The sequence below is a fragment of the Penicillium macrosclerotiorum genome (genome assembly GCF_028827735.1).
Source record: "Penicillium macrosclerotiorum strain IBT 26536 chromosome Unknown utg000001l_segment0_segment0, whole genome shotgun sequence".
NCBI classification, from domain to species: Eukaryota; Fungi; Ascomycota; class Eurotiomycetes; order Eurotiales; family Aspergillaceae; genus Penicillium; species Penicillium macrosclerotiorum.
The window spans coordinates 1,449,272-1,465,508 of NW_026643081.1; the positions used below are offsets into that span (position 1 = coordinate 1,449,272).

The 16,237-nt window shown below is 50.7% G+C and overlaps 8 protein-coding genes across 8 annotated transcripts; 6 read left to right on the forward strand and 2 right to left on the reverse strand.

Annotated features, from left to right (window-relative positions):
* Nucleotides 1-251: 251 nt before the first annotated feature.
* Nucleotides 252-1,197, reverse strand: N7462_000486 (PSME3-interacting protein; the record flags this gene model as incomplete). The annotated part of the gene is made up of 2 exons (XM_057072212.1): nucleotides 252-835; nucleotides 1,032-1,197. The coding sequence occupies 2 exons, from the start codon at nucleotides 1,195-1,197 to the stop codon at nucleotides 252-254; spliced, it is 750 nt and encodes a 249-aa protein (XP_056938742.1).
* Nucleotides 1,198-2,062: 865 nt separating this feature from the next.
* Nucleotides 2,063-3,070, forward strand: gcy1 (putative glycerol dehydrogenase Gcy1; the record flags this gene model as incomplete). Its single annotated transcript, XM_057072213.1, has 2 exons — nucleotides 2,063-2,082; nucleotides 2,197-3,070. 2 exons carry the CDS (start codon nucleotides 2,063-2,065, stop codon nucleotides 3,068-3,070), a joined length of 894 nt encoding a protein of 297 aa, XP_056938743.1.
* A 785-nt stretch (nucleotides 3,071-3,855) lies between these two features.
* Nucleotides 3,856-5,576, forward strand: N7462_000488 (uncharacterized protein; the record flags this gene model as incomplete). Its single annotated transcript, XM_057072214.1, has 6 exons — nucleotides 3,856-4,052; nucleotides 4,124-4,405; nucleotides 4,482-4,641; nucleotides 4,714-5,177; nucleotides 5,279-5,313; nucleotides 5,395-5,576. 6 exons carry the CDS (start codon nucleotides 3,856-3,858, stop codon nucleotides 5,574-5,576), a joined length of 1,320 nt encoding a protein of 439 aa, XP_056938744.1.
* Nucleotides 5,577-7,407: 1,831 nt separating this feature from the next.
* On the forward strand, nucleotides 7,408-8,304 carry N7462_000489 (uncharacterized protein; the record flags this gene model as incomplete). The annotated part of the gene is made up of 1 exon (XM_057072215.1): nucleotides 7,408-8,304. One exon carries the CDS (start codon nucleotides 7,408-7,410, stop codon nucleotides 8,302-8,304), a length of 897 nt encoding a protein of 298 aa, XP_056938745.1.
* Nucleotides 8,305-8,689: 385 nt separating this feature from the next.
* On the forward strand, nucleotides 8,690-10,113 carry N7462_000490 (uncharacterized protein; the record flags this gene model as incomplete). The annotated part of the gene is made up of 3 exons (XM_057072216.1): nucleotides 8,690-8,742; nucleotides 8,809-9,238; nucleotides 9,304-10,113. The coding sequence occupies 3 exons, from the start codon at nucleotides 8,690-8,692 to the stop codon at nucleotides 10,111-10,113; spliced, it is 1,293 nt and encodes a 430-aa protein (XP_056938746.1).
* A 962-nt stretch (nucleotides 10,114-11,075) lies between these two features.
* On the forward strand, nucleotides 11,076-12,582 carry N7462_000491 (glycoside hydrolase family 6 protein; the record flags this gene model as incomplete). Its single annotated transcript, XM_057072217.1, has 6 exons — nucleotides 11,076-11,323; nucleotides 11,389-11,642; nucleotides 11,708-11,845; nucleotides 11,901-12,158; nucleotides 12,235-12,476; nucleotides 12,538-12,582. The coding sequence occupies 6 exons, from the start codon at nucleotides 11,076-11,078 to the stop codon at nucleotides 12,580-12,582; spliced, it is 1,185 nt and encodes a 394-aa protein (XP_056938747.1).
* A 162-nt stretch (nucleotides 12,583-12,744) lies between these two features.
* On the reverse strand, nucleotides 12,745-13,838 carry N7462_000492 (oxidase ustYa family protein; the record flags this gene model as incomplete). The annotated part of the gene is made up of 5 exons (XM_057072218.1): nucleotides 12,745-12,986; nucleotides 13,049-13,148; nucleotides 13,202-13,332; nucleotides 13,390-13,521; nucleotides 13,580-13,838. The coding sequence occupies 5 exons, from the start codon at nucleotides 13,836-13,838 to the stop codon at nucleotides 12,745-12,747; spliced, it is 864 nt and encodes a 287-aa protein (XP_056938748.1).
* A 1,034-nt stretch (nucleotides 13,839-14,872) lies between these two features.
* N7462_000493 (uncharacterized protein) lies at nucleotides 14,873-16,138 on the forward strand (the record flags this gene model as incomplete). The annotated part of the gene is made up of 1 exon (XM_057072219.1): nucleotides 14,873-16,138. One exon carries the CDS (start codon nucleotides 14,873-14,875, stop codon nucleotides 16,136-16,138), a length of 1,266 nt encoding a protein of 421 aa, XP_056938749.1.
* Nucleotides 16,139-16,237: the final 99 nt, after the last annotated feature.

Sequence of the window (16,237 nt, forward strand, 5' to 3'; positions counted from 1 at the left end):
AAGTAATTCCCAACAACCTTCAGGGCAAGCAAAGGGGCTAAGCACAGGACTCGATGTGGATCGGTAAATGTCATTGACCTGCAAGTGGGCGCTCCGAAGCCACAGAGAAACGTGCTTAGTTACGGTACACGTATATTGATAAACATAGGATAGTGAAATGATATACGCTCCAGCTCCCGGGCTTACAAAAGCCAATTGCTCTGTTGCTTCATAGATGTCTTTTTTTTTTTTTTTTTTTTTACTTTTTGAAATTATTCAGAATCGGAGTCAGATCCATATCCAGCCAGCCCCAGTGAAATGGGAGCTGGTTTGGCTGGCTGGTTATCACCCGAGGGGCCTCTAGAGTCTGAGGTAGGCGTTGTGGCTTTCTCAGCTGCTTTCGTCATTGGCGCAGATGTAGGCGCTGTCGTAGACGATGTCGTCTCCGCACCCGTCTTGCCAGCAGCTAGTCGACCTTCTTGGCCGGACTTCCGAGCTTCATCTTCCTTGGCAACGCTCGGTTTTTCACTACTCTGGGCTAGTGATGGCTTGCGCTTTTTACCTGACAGTAACGAGTCCTTGCCCTTGTCACGCCGCCGTTTGCGAGCCGGTATGGTCCATTCTTCGTCCTCCGCGGGGGTGACCTCTGAAGATGTCGGTCCTAACAGGGCCTTCTCCGCCTCTTCGCGGTGCTTCCGAAAGGCCTCCAGCTGGTCTGCAGTGTCTTTTTTTAGGGTGGCCTCTTGCGCGCGCGTCGACTCGAGCACGGAATCCAAAAATTCTATTTCATCGTCGTCCAGGGAGCGGAACTGGTTCTTCAGCCGCATCTTCTCCTCGAATTGTTCTTGTTTGGCCACTGTATTCGCCGGCGGGACGCAATCACCCTAACATGTCAGCCCAGGCTCTCGATCTCACCGTGTGCTGTATCGCACGGCAGATCCCTCCCCCGCAGCGTCCTGCTCTGGCCCGTTTGGTGTTCGATGATTCCCCGTGTAGTCCACGCGGAGGCCACCGCGCGCGTGCGCACCAATATCGGAATGGGAAGCTCTCACTTTTGTTCTGTTGCAGGACCTCAAAGAGGCTCTTGCCGCCATCCTGCTGGCCTATCTCGGCCTTGCGCCGCCGTTCCTCCTCCAATTCCTGCTGCGCCTTGAGCCAGGCATCGTCGCGCTCCACGGGCTCCTCGTTGGTGCCGGCCGACACAAAGCCCGAGGACATGACGACACAGGGTGACGCGCCCGGTTGAAATCACCGTTCAGTGCGTTCGTTTAGATTGGGATTCGCGCCCTCTTTTTCCCGAGCGGCGGCGGGGGAAATGACGGACAGGGACCGATGACAACCGCGACTCGGGTATGATTGATGTCGGAGTCTGGCGGTGGAGCGTTGCTGGGAAATTATCCGGGCGCGGGCCAGCGCGGGCCAGTGGCGGCGTCGGGAGGGAAAGATGAAAAGTGGGGATCTTCGAGAAATTGAACCGAGACAGGACTCGGCACGGCGAACGGGAAACTCGGTGACGAGGGGACCCCGCGAAGTTTCTGGAACTGGTTGACTGGAGACAAATGAAGAGACCGGACGTCGTGGCGGGTGCTGAAGCGTGGAGACGAAGTGCGGCGATGCCAAATGCGCGTGATTGGCTCCCAAAGAGATCGGAGGAGCCCCTGCATTTAGCCGGAATCCCAATGCTGGTGGAACTGAGATGTTCATGTTGGGGCTATTCTGTGCATGATGACGCCAGACGTGTCGAGATGCGCTCTATACTCCGTATGGTTCCCGCCAACACGGCTTGATCATCGTCGATATCAGGCCCCGACTACTTGCCAGACGATGGCCGCCATTCACCAGAAACCATGGCTGAATCATATTACTGTACTCTGGACTTCCGGTCCCCACCTTGCGTGCCCCGCCAACACGACATCATTGCTGCTTGGACCTGCCCGCCTCTTTGACGTTGCACTCGGGCTCGCTTGACGAACAACTGGGACCTGCTCCGCCTTTCAAGATTGATTCTTAAAGGCTCCCTCTCCCCGCCTCTTTCCTCCTTTTTCTTTCTTCACTCTACCCAATTCGCTTCACTACCACCATCATGTCGAACCAGCACACTCAGTGAGACTCTCTCCCCTCACACCCGCTCCCGGTCACCTCTGCACTCTTTTCCCATAGCAACGACCAATTGCCTCTGGATTATCGACCTAACATTCCTTCTTCTTCTCTCTCTAGGAAGACCTACACCCTCAACACCGGTGATAAGATCCCCGCGATCGGTCTGGGCACCTGGCAGTCCAAGCCCAATGAGGTCCGCGAGGCCGTCAAAAATGCCCTGCTGAAGGGCTACCGACACATCGACACTGCCTTGGCCTACGGCAACGAGGCTGAGGTCGGTGCCGGCATCCGCGACTCCGGCGTGCCCCGCGAGCAGATCTGGATCACCACCAAGCTGGACAACACCTGGCACCACTGTGTCGAGAAGGGCATCGAGTCCTCGCTGAAAGACCTGGGCGTTGACTACGTCGACCTGTACCTGGTGCACTGGCCCAGCTCCACCGACCCGGCCGACAAGTCCAAGCACCTCCCCGACTGGAACTTCATCAAGACCTGGCAGGAGATGCAGAAGCTGCCGGCCACTGGCAAGGTGCGCAACATCGGCGTGTCCAACTTCGGGATTAAGAACCTGGAGATCCTGCTCAACGACCCCTCCACCAAGATCGTCCCCGCTGTCAACCAGATCGAGCTGCACCCCAACAACCCCTCCCCCAAGCTCGTCGCCTACAACACCTCCAAGGGCATCCACTCCACCGGCTACTCCTGCCTCGGCTCCACCAACTCCCCGCTGTACAAGGATCCTACCCTCCTCCAGCTCGCGGAGAAGAAGGGCAAGACCCCGCAGCAGGTCATGCTGGTCTGGGGTATCCAGAAGGGCTGGAGCGTCATTCCCAAGTCGGTCAGCAAGTCGCGCATCGATGCCAACTACGAGATCGATGGCTGGAACTTGACTGCCGACGAGGTCAACCAGCTGGATAACCTCAAGGACCGTTTCAAGGTCTGCGGGGATGCCTGGTTGCCTATCAAGGTCTTCTTTGGCGATGACGAGTAAACGAGAACAGATTTGACGATACTTTCTTCATGAGTACATAGGCTATAGAGATACCAAAAAATTGATTTGCTTTTTTGCCGAAAGAATTTTCCCTCGTAGCTCACTTCTTTTATCTGTAATCTATTATCCTTTGTCCTCGCGATGCCCTACGCAGCAAGTTCTGTTGGTGTCGTGCTCTAATTCATATCTGAACCGTCCAGATCGCCGGAACTCGCAGATTGATTCCTAAAAGAGAACAGCTCCCTGGGGCCAAGTCTGCTTGGCACTGCATGTCGAGGTCGGACATGAATCCTCTAGCCGCGCGGGGTACAGAACGGGCTGGCTGGATTTGTGCCTACTGCATCCTGTACTCCTACCTGATGGAGTGCGATTGCGGATACAGGGCGAGAGAGTAAACCTATAAGAACGCGGCAAGGCCATGCATCGTACGTTTGCCGAGTCTAGACGCGCACGCTGCTGCTCGAATACACGCTCACTGGATGCTTGAATCACTTGAAAAGCAAACAAACGATTGCAGCCCCTGTGGCGTACTTTGGCAGTTGGGGCGATGATTCGCCATGATTTCGATTCTAATGCATGCCTTCCCCACCCGTTATCGCATTGTTTGCTTGCACTGGGAAAACAAAAAGCAAGGTTTTCTGGCGAATAGTACCGGGATAACCCCCAATAGGCTTTTCTGCAAGTCCAAACTCGGCATATTTATACAGATGTCTAGGGACTGACTTACTTCCCCTTAGTTCCCTCCCGATTGGAAGCGCAAATATAGTTTCACTGAACCTGAAAACATGACGACTGCCGTTCCCTTTGCTCCGATCATGGCTTTTCCGCGAGTAATCGGGGCCTGTTTTGTCCTTGGCCTGTCGTATGTCTTCTACCGCCTGCTTTCCGTGGGGAAGAGGGATAGTCGCCTCCCTCCCGGGCCTCCCACGGTCCCCATTTTAGGAAACGTTCATCTCATTCCACGGGCCGGGATCGGTCTCAAGTGCGTCGTGATCGATTCACGTTTCTCTTTGCCCTTCTCGCACATGGACATTAAGTAACCACCTCTTGCAGGTTTAAGGAATGGGCAAAACAGTACGGCCCAATTTACTCCTTGAAGGTCTTTAATTCGACCATGATCGTCTTATCAGACCCTGAAATCGTGGCGAATCTGGTGGATAAAAAGGGCGCTATCTATGCCGAGCGGCCGCCAAATGCAGTGGTCAATTATCTTACAGACGGCCACTTCTTTCCGTTCGAAAAAGGTCAATCCTGGAAATTGAAGCGCGCTATCGCTGTGCGCTACCTCAGTCCGCAGCGACTGGATTCTCATCATTTTCGTATTCAAGAGGCCGAGTATGCCCATTAAATATTTTGATAGACCGAGGACTGGACCTGACTAATCGTTCTCTTCGTCTTCGTTTTTTTTTAGATCGGCGCTGTTGATGAACAATTTACTCGACTATCCCGAGCCGATTTTCGAGTACCTTCGGCTGTATACCTGTTCAGTGGTAAATACCCTGGTCTACGGGCAGAGAATCAAAGACCTGGATTCGTGGTGGTACCAAGGATTCTACAAAGTAATGGACGGCGTAAGTCACCCATCATACATGTTTTCCTCTGCCTGCACTTTCTACTTACCAGCAAGATTCCAAATTTTGTAGTTTAGTGACTTGCTTGAACCAGGCGCCGTCCCTCCCTTCGATGACTTCCCAGTGCTATGGTATACTCCAGGAAAATGGCAGAGTGGCCTAAAGCAGACCAGACAGGACCGCCATGAGCACTGGACGAGAGCACGGGACACTGTCGACCGTCGACGAGCCAAGGGAGACAAGCGTGATTGCCTGATTGACGAGCAGCTCGATGAACGAGATGGCAAGGACTGGGCCTATCCGGAGGTCGCGTTCAACTATCTGTTCGGAGAAATTGTAGAAGGCGGAGCCGATACAACGGCGAAGCAGATCTTCACGATTCTGCTGGCATTGGCAAAGAATCCCGACTGCCAAAAGAAAGCACAGATGGAAATCGACCGAGTGTGTGGCATGGACCGTGGACCCCAGTTCTTGGATTTCGATGATCTTCCGTATGTCAATTGCATCGTCAAAGAAGCGTTTCGCTGGCGGCCAACGTAAGTAGACTGTATCTGACTTTATCGTCTCGTCCCTTCCAGGCACCACCTTTTTTTTTTTTTTTTTTTTTTTTGGCAAATGCTAATATTTTATCTGTTAGCGCACCTACTGGATTGCCCCGTATGGCCAACCAAGGTTCGCTTTCTTTCTTTTTTTTTTTTTTAGGGTAGCAAACACGCTCACAGGAATAGCACTGACTTGCTCCCGATCTGACAGATGACGAATACAATGGATATCTCATTCCCAAGGGCAGTACTGTGTTTTTGGGGATCTGGGCGATTCACCACCAGGAAAAGCACTATGTCGATCATGAAAAGTTCAACCCAGACCGTTACCTCAACCACCCCAAACTCGCCAATGAATACGCTTCTGCCGACTGGGAAGCCCGAGATAAGTGACCTGCCCTTATTGGTTTATTTGCGAGTAAACTAACGACTCTTTGCACATCATTATGGATACGGGGCGGGCCGCAGGATCTGCCCTGGCATCCACCTTGCCGAGAGAAATATGTGGAGAATCGTCGCTAAGTTACTCTGGGCATTTGACATCTTAGAGCCGCTTGATCCGATCACCGGGGAGATTCAACCACTAGATGAAAATGCGTATCACACCGGTGTTTCGGTGCATCCGCTACCATTCCAGCTGCGGATGATTCCACGCAGCGACAAGCATCTCGCAATGGTGCGGCAAGAGAAAGCCGAAGCTCTACAGTTCCTTTCACAGTGGGAATAGGTCATTCTTGGCCCCTAAGAAGCAGAGGGGATGAGAGGGGGTAGGAGGGGGGCGAGAGGTACCCGACCGGTTAGCAAGTAAGGTAGCGCAACATGGAGGCAGAATCCTTGTCAACGCGGGAGAATGCAAATCGTGTATATTGTAAACACCAATAATTTCTATATTCCCTTTTTTTCTTCCGTTTTCCTTTTTCTTCTTCTCGGGGCGAGTGTGCCCGAGTCTGGGAAGAGGTCGAAGGGTCACCACTTCAAGTACTCCATTTTCCCATCCCAGATATCGGGCTCTGGTGCATCATATGGTCTGTGCAATCCACGTGGATTCAAGGAGACGGAGCTATGAGCACTCAGTAGCACCGGAACGCCGAGTGTCAGCCTCCCTCTGTGAAAGCAGCTCGTGGCCGAGACTTTCGGTTGTACAAGCGATGGAGCTGGTGTGGTCTTTTTCCGATCATGGAAATTGCGATGGCGCATTTAGCCCAGACTACAGCCTATGGGAGTCACGCATTATTGGGGGTGACTTGGAGCGATTTGCCGACCAAGCGTACTGTCCGGGGTTAGAGGGGGTTCTCGAGATTTGCGGGGGGCACTAGTGCCTGATCCTGTTGCCAATAAGTTCCAAGGACAGACTGAGAAAAAAATTTTTCATGCTCATATTTTCTTTTATTTTTTGTTCTTCTGGCTGCCGGAGCTATTGCATTTGGGAAGGCCAGATTTATCCTGGTAATAGTTTTTGATTACTTGCGATACTCATTCTGGTTGTTCTCCGGGCGGGGTGGCCTTAAGGTCGCGTGTCTATTTTGAAGACAAGTGGCACCCCTAATCGACAGTGAGGGCCCCCAAGAAGCGACTGGCTCCTTAACGACGCGCGGTCTTGGCTGGTTTCAAAGTCGTGAGGGGTCGATACTCGACAGAAACTCCCTCGGCTCCGAAAGTAATCACGGGGCCGTTGATGGAGACTGTTTAGGGGCGAATACTCCAGGTACGCGATGCTCTGAAAGACCAATCTGTCGGGATAGAGCGAAGTGGGGACGCGGACTCGCTGATTCAAGGCTGATTTGGGAATAGTTCGTACGGTTGGAACCTGGCCCACTCCTATTGCTTCCTCAGAGACCCGGATTTACTCTCCTGTGTGAGATGAACCCAAAGCCTCACGTTACAAGGATGAGGCGGTTCATTCGGCATTCGAAGCAGGGTTGACAAAAATCGAAAGTAAGATAAGTAAATGAGATATGTGGATTTCATGATCTGCGGATTTCATTGTTACACGCAGGCTTACGGGCCGAATATACCCTCTTTGAACCTCTTTGGAAGGGCTTCCAACTTCCGTAAATGAATAATTTGACTCTGAAAAAGGCTGACCATGGCAAGCCAGGACTATCAACCACTTTTGATCTATATAATTGCAACGTCAGGAGCTGAACATTGAGGCAGCGTTTCCGACTGTTGATTAAATCATCGCGGGCGATTCTCGAATTTCACAGCTGGTTTTGACCCCACGATGTCTGCCACTGACTCAGTAGATGGAATGGTTGGTGCATATACCGGCAATAACTATGTTAAAGCACTCACCTTTACGACATTTCTCGGAATTGCACTCTACAACTCAGTGGAACTTGCGATACTCGTTTTTGCAACATTCCAGTGCTATCGCGGGCTTTATTTCTGGAGTCTACTGTTGAGCGCGTTGCTTGGAGTTGTTCCACAAGCCGTCAGCTTCATCCTCAAATATTTCATGCTGGCCCCGCTCGCACTTTCGCTCACCATCTCTACTATCGGGTGGTATTTCATGGTGACCGGCCAGGCCATTGTGCTCTACTCTCGACTGAATCTCCTTATCAATGACCCCGTCATTTTGCGTCGGGTTCTTATTATGATTATCACCAACGCCGTGATACTACATGTACCAACAACGGTGATCACCTACGGTTCGAACTTTGTCGGCAGCCCAGGCTGGAGCACTGCCTATCCAATTATGGAACGAATTGAGCTCATGGGATTTTCCATCCAAGAGGCTATTATTTCGGGGCTCTATGTCTTGCAAACCGTGCGAAACCTACGCCTTATTCCACCAGGCTCTCGCATGCACCGCTCACATCGTGCTGTGCTATACCAGGTTATAGCCAGCAATTTGCTGATGGTATTGCTTGATGTAATCCTCTTGGCAATGGAGTATACCAACGAATTCGTTTACCAGACCACTTTCAAGTCTGTCGTCTATAGTATTAAACTGAAGCTAGAGCTAGCAATGCTTAACCGCCTTGTCACTCTCGTTCGACCTGTACAGTTCTTTCCCGAGTTTGAAGGGCAAATGAACAGATGTTCCAATATTCCTCATGAGCTTACAGACTTTAGCGGGTTTACTCGAGTGGTTTCTAGCGACACGGAAACAAGATGACCGCCGAGCTGAGAAGGGTAGGTGCCCCTGTGTCGCGTTGAGTAGGAAAAAAACTGACCAGAGTATTGCTTAGGATTAATCTCATTTCTTATGACAGAAAATTTTGACACTGGCCGGACATTGTTTCGCGTGCAACCAGCTAACAGAAATCCTCCAGAACAGATGCTCCCGTGTAGATCGCGTACTGGAAAGCGGAGAAAGTGGAGTTTTCTGCGCCTCGCGGCAAATCAAGTGGAGTCCAATGATCGTCACGTGCGTGGCGGTGCAGCACCGGGGAATGATACCTGAGGCCACCTGATAAGCCCCGTCTTGTCCCGCGTCATCAGGCACTCCGCATCCATCATCTTTACACATCTCAGTTGATTTCCATCCTCTGACTGTCAGCATGGCGCCTGCAAATGGGCACCTGCTGCTCCCCAAGATGTGGAGAGCAGCAAGGTATGTTGTCTTTGCCAGGCCCTCACATTGATCTGAGTCATCCGCTGACACCAGTGTCGTACATAGGTTTGCCTACGAGAAGGCGTTCAGGGCCATCAGAGCCAAATTACCTGAGCCTACACAGCATCCCTCACTGCATTACCAGCCGGCATACGCACGCATTAACTCCCGGCACCCCATCAATCGGGTGGCTGCTATCCGTCAGGCCCGGAGCCGCTACTTCTCTACTCGTGCGGCCGGGGCCTTTGTCTCGGCTCTCCGATCTGGGGTTCAAGCCGATGCCAACGCCTACAAGGCTACTCGCATTGCTTCCAATATCAGTCGCCTTACATCCCGAGCCCCATTTGCCTCCACTCTTCGCCCCAACCTGACCGGTGGAACCCTGGGACGGACTGCTGGAGGATATGCGGTCGGGGCTGGCCGTTTTGGGGGAGCCCGCTACTTCTCCCATGGACCCGCAGCTCCTGCCCAAGTAATTCAAAATGTTTCTCAAGGCGTACGGGCTTTCTTCCTGTCGGGCCAAAAGTCCGATTTGATGGCATTGACCCGCACACCGGAGAGAAGCGGTACAAGGCCGTCAGTGCCCTTCAAGACCAGGCGAGCCGTACATTGCATGCTGCCCCGTTCAATGCTCCTGGATCCTACGTCGACTTTCAATTGTCTCCGACCATCACAGCTCTTTCTGGACTCCGCTCCTTTGGCCAGAAGTCCAGAAATGAGACTCTGAATTCCGATGGCCTTATGGATATGCTGTCTGCGGATTTTGCCCGCGCACTGAAGGATTTCGCTACCGTGTTGAACGATCTGAAACGTATTTCCTCTTTGGGTAACCTGCCAATTCATCTACACGATCAATCAACGATTCGTGTACAGTTCCCTGGTTGTGACGCGGAAACCGTTGAACGCCTCTGTGATGAAGTGGGCGTTCAAAGGGGCCGAATCTTTCAGGATGAAGATTTCAATCTTCGTACTGGAGCCGATCTCGCATTGCTTTTCCCATTCGCGCCCAGCCGTGTTGCTTCTTCAGATACGCAGAACTACTTTGAGACAATCTCAAACTCCGAGACTCAGGTGTCTGATGACGAACTTGATTGGCGTGACATGATCACGCCAGAATCTGGTAGTCCATTTTCACAGGATTCCGCTCGGGATGCTACAAACAATCTCAGCTTCGAGGACCCAGAACTATTCGGTAGCAACCCGTGGAATTCCTCTCGATCAGCATATTCGAGCATCAACATCAGTGACCTCGGTGACCGCGTATTCTTCCCAGATGATTCTAGCGCTGGTTTGCCGGAGACTTCCTCGGAGCATGATGGCGTTGAAGGGATTTACAATTTCCTCGCCGAATGTGACCGGGCCCGTTTTTAGACTACCCGCCCTTATCCTTCGTTTGCCGATGTTTTGCTTCTCATATTCCTTTTATTTTATTCTGATTTGATTGTTACATTTTTCTTGATCTTGGCCGAGGAGACCAGATCTTCCATAACGATAGCGCGATACCACTCCACTCACTTGATATTTCCTTTTTTTTTCGTGATGATCTGCCTTGATATTTGGTCAACTTTTCGAGCCAATATAAATCAATTTGAAGTCTTACTGAAGCCTAATCGTCCTTGGTAGTAAATTGCACCGACATTTCAAGAAAAAATTCAAGTAACAACTCAACAGTCCATGTCTCCACAGTCTAATTGACCGTGAAGAAGCTAATCCCCAGATTACCCCACTGGCGCCCAGCCACCTGCCGCCACGTAGTAAATGGCGCTCCATGGATAACTACAACATCAAATTTGAGCTCCGAAACTACTTGAAACACTACATACGATGGTTCCGTGACTAAAAGGTCCACAAAGTTCGGCCAATAGGCCGTGCTCAGTATAACATAATTGTTCGTATGGCTCTTTCTCCCAAACACTCCAGCCGGGGTGATGATGATCGACAAATTATATCCGTTTCTGTGACGGGGAGTCGGGCCCGCGCGAAACAGGCTTGGCCAGTACATGTTTTACTATTCCTTCTTGGCTAATTGAATGCCACTGCATACATGACTTTTGCCGTAGGTAAATGGCGAATCCAACTCCCTACTCCTATCAGGGTCCTCAGGCACAAAGACCCTAGATCCTGATCTGATTTAGGCATGGATGGCTTCGGCAGCCGGGTTTTGATGCCGGGATGGCGTCCGCCACAGAAGCGAGGAGGAAAAGTATTTAATGCGGATTGAAGACGTCCCAGTTGATTGATTGTTGTGAAAAAGGCTTGCTTTCCAAATCAATCATCCAGGAAACGACATCAAGAAATTGTCATAGTCTCCGCAGGCGCTCCAGGTTTTCAACATGCGATACACGCTCTGCTTTATGCCATTTCTGGCTCAGTCAGTTGTAGGACTTGTGGTTGGAAGAGCGACAACGGCTTCAGGTGCTGCCACCACTGCTGCGGCTTCTGGGAATCCATTCTCCGGTTACCAGCTCTATGCCAATTCCTATTATTCATCTGAAGTCTCTGCCTCTGCTTTGCCTTCAATGACCGGGACAGCTGCTGCTGCTGCAAGCTCAGCTGCGGAAGTGCCCTCATTTTACTGGCTGTCAGTGGTCATTTGCTCTATCTTCTAAGAAATGCTATGCTAACTATTATCTATGTCCTACATAGTGACACCGCGGACAAGGTGTCGACAATGGATGATTTCCTTTCTGACATCCAAACACAAAACAATGCTGGCGCTAGCCCTCCTATCGCCGGAATTTTCGTCGTGTATGACTTGCCAGATCGGGACTGTGCTGCTCTTGCTAGCAACGGTGAGTATAGCATTGCCGACGGGGGTGTTGCTAAATATAAGACATACATCGACAACATTAAGACTACCCTCACAAAATACTCTGATGTGCACACTATTTTGGTAGTTGGTAAGTCTAAGGGCGTTTTTTTGTAAGATTTGGTTTTACTTTTTCAGTTCTAACTATTTCAACAGAACCCGACAGCCTGGCAAACCTGGTCACCAACATGGCGGTCTCTAAGTGTGCGAATGCCTATGATGCTTATCTGGAATGTGTCAACTACGCTGTCACAGAACTGAACCTCGATAACGTGGCCATGTATTTGGATGCCGGTAAGCGGATCTTAATAATGATTGAAATGAAGCGCTGACAATAAACCTTTCCTAGGACACGCCGGATGGCTGGGCTGGCCCGCCAATCTGAGCCCTGCTGCCACGCTTTTCGCTCAGGTATATAATAATGCCTCTCAGCCAGCAGCACTTCGCGGCTTGGCCACTAATGTTGCAAACTATAACGGCTGGTCCTTGGATTCTTGCCCTTCATATACCTCCGGCGACTCCAACTGCGACGAGAAGAAATATGTCAATGCAATTGCTCCCCTACTCCAGAGTGCTGGATGGGATGCCCACTTCATTACTGATACCGGTATGTGCCTCCATGCATGTCAAGATGTCTATAAAGCTCCAACGTGCGTTCTGATTAATACTTTCTTTTTCATCAGGCCGTAATGGCGTCCAACCCACTGCGCAAAACGCATGGGGTGATTGGTGCAACGTGAAGGGCACAGGTTTTGGTGTACGTCCAACGACTGACACCGGTGATGACTTGGAGGATGCTTTTGTCTGGGTCAAGCCTGGTGGTGAGAGTGACGGCACTTCTGACACTACCTCATCCCGATATGATGCCCACTGTGGTTATAGTGATGCTCTTCAGCCCGCACCTGAGGCTGGTACCTGGTTCCAGGCAAGTCCTTTTCTATTCAAAGCCTGTCTAACTTCGACTAACTGACTGCTTCTTTTTCTAGGCCTATTTTGAACAGCTCGTGGAGAACGCGAATCCGTCTTTCTAAATTCTGAGACTGTAACAGAGGAAGATGAAATGTATATATGAGTCATTCATTTATTGCATTAAATACAGTGGAGCAGCTTGATCTTGCATCTGATCTATTCATTCAAGGAAAATAATGGTCTAACTCATGCTAATTATCGTCATGGTAAAACGGGGGCTTTTGCTACGGCATCTGTGTATAAATCATACCGCCAGGTGTAGGGCGCTGAAGGAAATCTTCTGGGGGTTTTTCGGGAAGCTGATTTTCCTCGGCCCATTGACGCACATCCTCGAAGTTCTTGCATCGATGCCGGGTATTGAGATCAAGAAATGGTTCTGGGTTCTCCGGGTATATCCAGACATGGCCCAAAACGCCTGTATCCACGGTACACATGAGTTGATGGCGGAGCACGTCGAGGCAGTGTGCTATGAAAAGTGATGCATTAGCCTGCTCTCAAGAATCCCATCTCATTGATTCCAATACATACAGACATGATGCCGAATAATGTAGTCGTTCTTTTCAAAAAGCCCCTCCTGTTTTGAATGATAGTAGTCGTAGTTATAATATAGCGATTGGCGGAGAAGGTTCTTCAAATAGATTAGCGCAGTTCCATTTGAGGATGTAGCGAGTGATTATGCACCAGGCAATGGAGATGATGAAGTCCCTCAACATTTGCTAGATACCCTCCACCATATTTCTCTTGAATTCGAACTTGGTCCACAGCAATACCTGACTCTATCGCCTCTTCCTTTGAGACCCGAACCCCTTGATCTGGAGATGAGTGCCAGTTAGCGAGACCTTCCGGTATAGGACACGAATAATGATTACAATTCACTCCTAATGATTCCCATGCCGCATCAACGTCTGGACCGGCATCTTGTCGGAAAATATTTTCTCGAAGAAGAGAGCCGTTGAAATCTTCTAGATGGTACGATATTCCCACCTCCTTTATGATCGGGGCTAAGTAATCCTTCGTCAGTGAAGTAACAATCACAAGTTACTATATTCTCAAACCCACAATACTGAGAGACATGTTGACTGCAAAGACCGTCTAGATCACCTCGCCAAAAGAACCCAAGCAGGGTTCCCACGAGGAAGAAGATTCCTAGTAACGTAAACTGAAGCAGGCTGGATGCCAAAGAGTGACAGCCGTCAGTTTCGTAGTCTCCCGACCATATTTGACCTTGCTCTTCTGCCAGAAGTCGCTCGTTTTCTTCATAGTCCGGATCTGTTAGGTCGGGCGACGGGTCTTTGAGCATCTTCAATTTGGAAAACATGGAGGAATCGAGTATGATTGAAACGGGTGGACTACCGGGAAGCAATCGAAACCCAATGATTCAGGCTTTCCTCGTTCAAAGGGCTGGGCATCTTGGACTATCTAGTTTTGATGCCGAGTGTGACTCTCGGCCGTCTAGACCGCAACTCCCATTGCATGCCATGCATTCCTTGAGTAATGCGGCTTTTACACTATCAACCACTCAGAATATCCAATTCCTTGTAAGTCGAATTGACGCAATGCCTCCCCTGCATGTCTCACACGTTTTTTTACGATCCCATGAGCACCTCAAAGTCGTGGTGCATGGTTGACTGAAAGCCACCCCAGAGAAGGCTGGCGCCCATGCGAATTGGCGAGACATCAGAAAGCGTCCACGGGGATATGGCGTAACAATGTCTTGTTAGATCTCCATTGATCTACAGATATTTACTGCTTTAAGCTTCAAATGATCGACTGGAATGCGTCTATACCCCTTGAGGGCGCGATCGACGCGCGCGACAGCCTATTTTATGCAGCTTCATGCGAGGTTCATAATGGCTATTATGTAAACTCAGATGGCTGCAGAGATGCTGTACTGTAAGACATAAAACGCAGGGAATTGAATTCGCTCATACTTAGAAGCTCTTCACAGCCCTCTGAAATCATCTTGCAGGTTTTGCTCTTCTGACCCTTTCTATCCCCCGCAAGGCAGAACGATTCCAGACTGCACGTTCGACAACCGTCCCTTGCAGCAACCGCCCAATGACCAGCGATACGTAATGGCGCGATGTACACACCGAGCTCAGACATCGCTGTATGTACTAGAGAGAGAGAGAGCTATCCAGGAGCTGTAGTCGACTACGTAATTTGATGAGGTGAAGCTCTCCCAGCTTGCCCAGCTCCCGTCAGCTCAAATATAAATACAAGCTCGAATCATCCGGTTCTAGCTGTTCTCCATCTCAAACCAACGCATCTCTCGAGATCTCAAGACGTCGAGAGCCAAAGAAAAATTAAATATCAACTTGTTTTCCCTCATAACGAGTTATCATTCTCACAATGCGCTATACCCTGATCAACGGCCTTCTCCTCCTGGGCATCTCGCCTTTGACCTCACTCGCCCTTCCCGTGGACCCCAATGACCAAGGCGGCGTCTGGGACCCCAGTGGCCAATACCGAAAGGGTCACTATGATAGCAATGGAGACTTCATCCCGAATGAGCAAGGCCAGGTTGGATGGAATGAAAATGGCCAGAACTGGCAAAACGGCCAGAACTACCAGAATAGTCAAAATGGCTACTATGATCAAAATGGCCAGTGGCGCTCAAACACCTGGAACCAGAACAACAACAACAATAACAACAACAACAACAACTGGAACCAGAATGGCCAGAATGGTCAATACAACCGTTGGCAGCGTCGGTCTCTGCCTGGGCAGCCTTTGAATGCCGAAGAGCTCCGCAACCACGGAAACCTGGGAGTCCCGGGCGTTGGCCTTCCCGGAGTGGGCGTCCCTGGAGTTGGTATCCACGCTCGCAACTGGCCTTATGATGGGAATAACCAAGGTGGCTGGACCGATACGAATGGACAGTGGCACTCCAACAATAACAACCAGAATAGCCAGGCTGGATGGACTGATGCGAATGGTGTTTGGCACTCGACAGACTACTCCCAGGGCTGGACAGATGCCAACGGCATTTGGCACCAGAACCCAAACACTCAGAATCAGAACAACCAGGGTGGTTGGACTGATGCTAATGGCCAATGGCACGCCAACCAGAAGCGTGGACTTCAGCCAACTCCTGCCAACTTGGCCGATCCAAATGTCCTGAACCAGGCCCAGGCTGCTGCCTCTCTCAATGATGCTACCCGTGTGGCACATGTCCCACGCCACTATCCCAATGATCGCTACGACGAGTACGAGCGCGAGCGGGAGCAGGATCGTGAGGAAGATCGTGAGACTGCCCTGGATGTTGCCTCTGCTATCATTCCTCGTTGGTGGCCGTTCACCGACAGCAACTGGAACCGTAACGACAACTGGGACTCGAACAACAACTGCGACCGCAATGACTGGAACTGCCGCAATCGTTACAACGACAAGTGCAAGAATGGCGACTGGAACGACCGCTCTGGCTGGTCTTGCCGCTCTGACTGGAGCCGTCCTACACCCTCTGCCCGTGTCTATGCTCGCAACTATCCTCAGGATCAAAACAACTGGAACAACAACAACAACCACCAGGACTACCCCCAGGCGACCTCTTCTGTCAACTACAAAAATGAGCACCAAGACAAAGACCTCAAGGTCACAGGTGGTGAGCAGGAATAAAGCGACACTCGGTATAATACAGAACTTAGGGACTCAGATTGGCGGAGGAAATCCCGGATCCGGCATGCTTGAATGGTTTTATGCGCTTGATGCTTATGT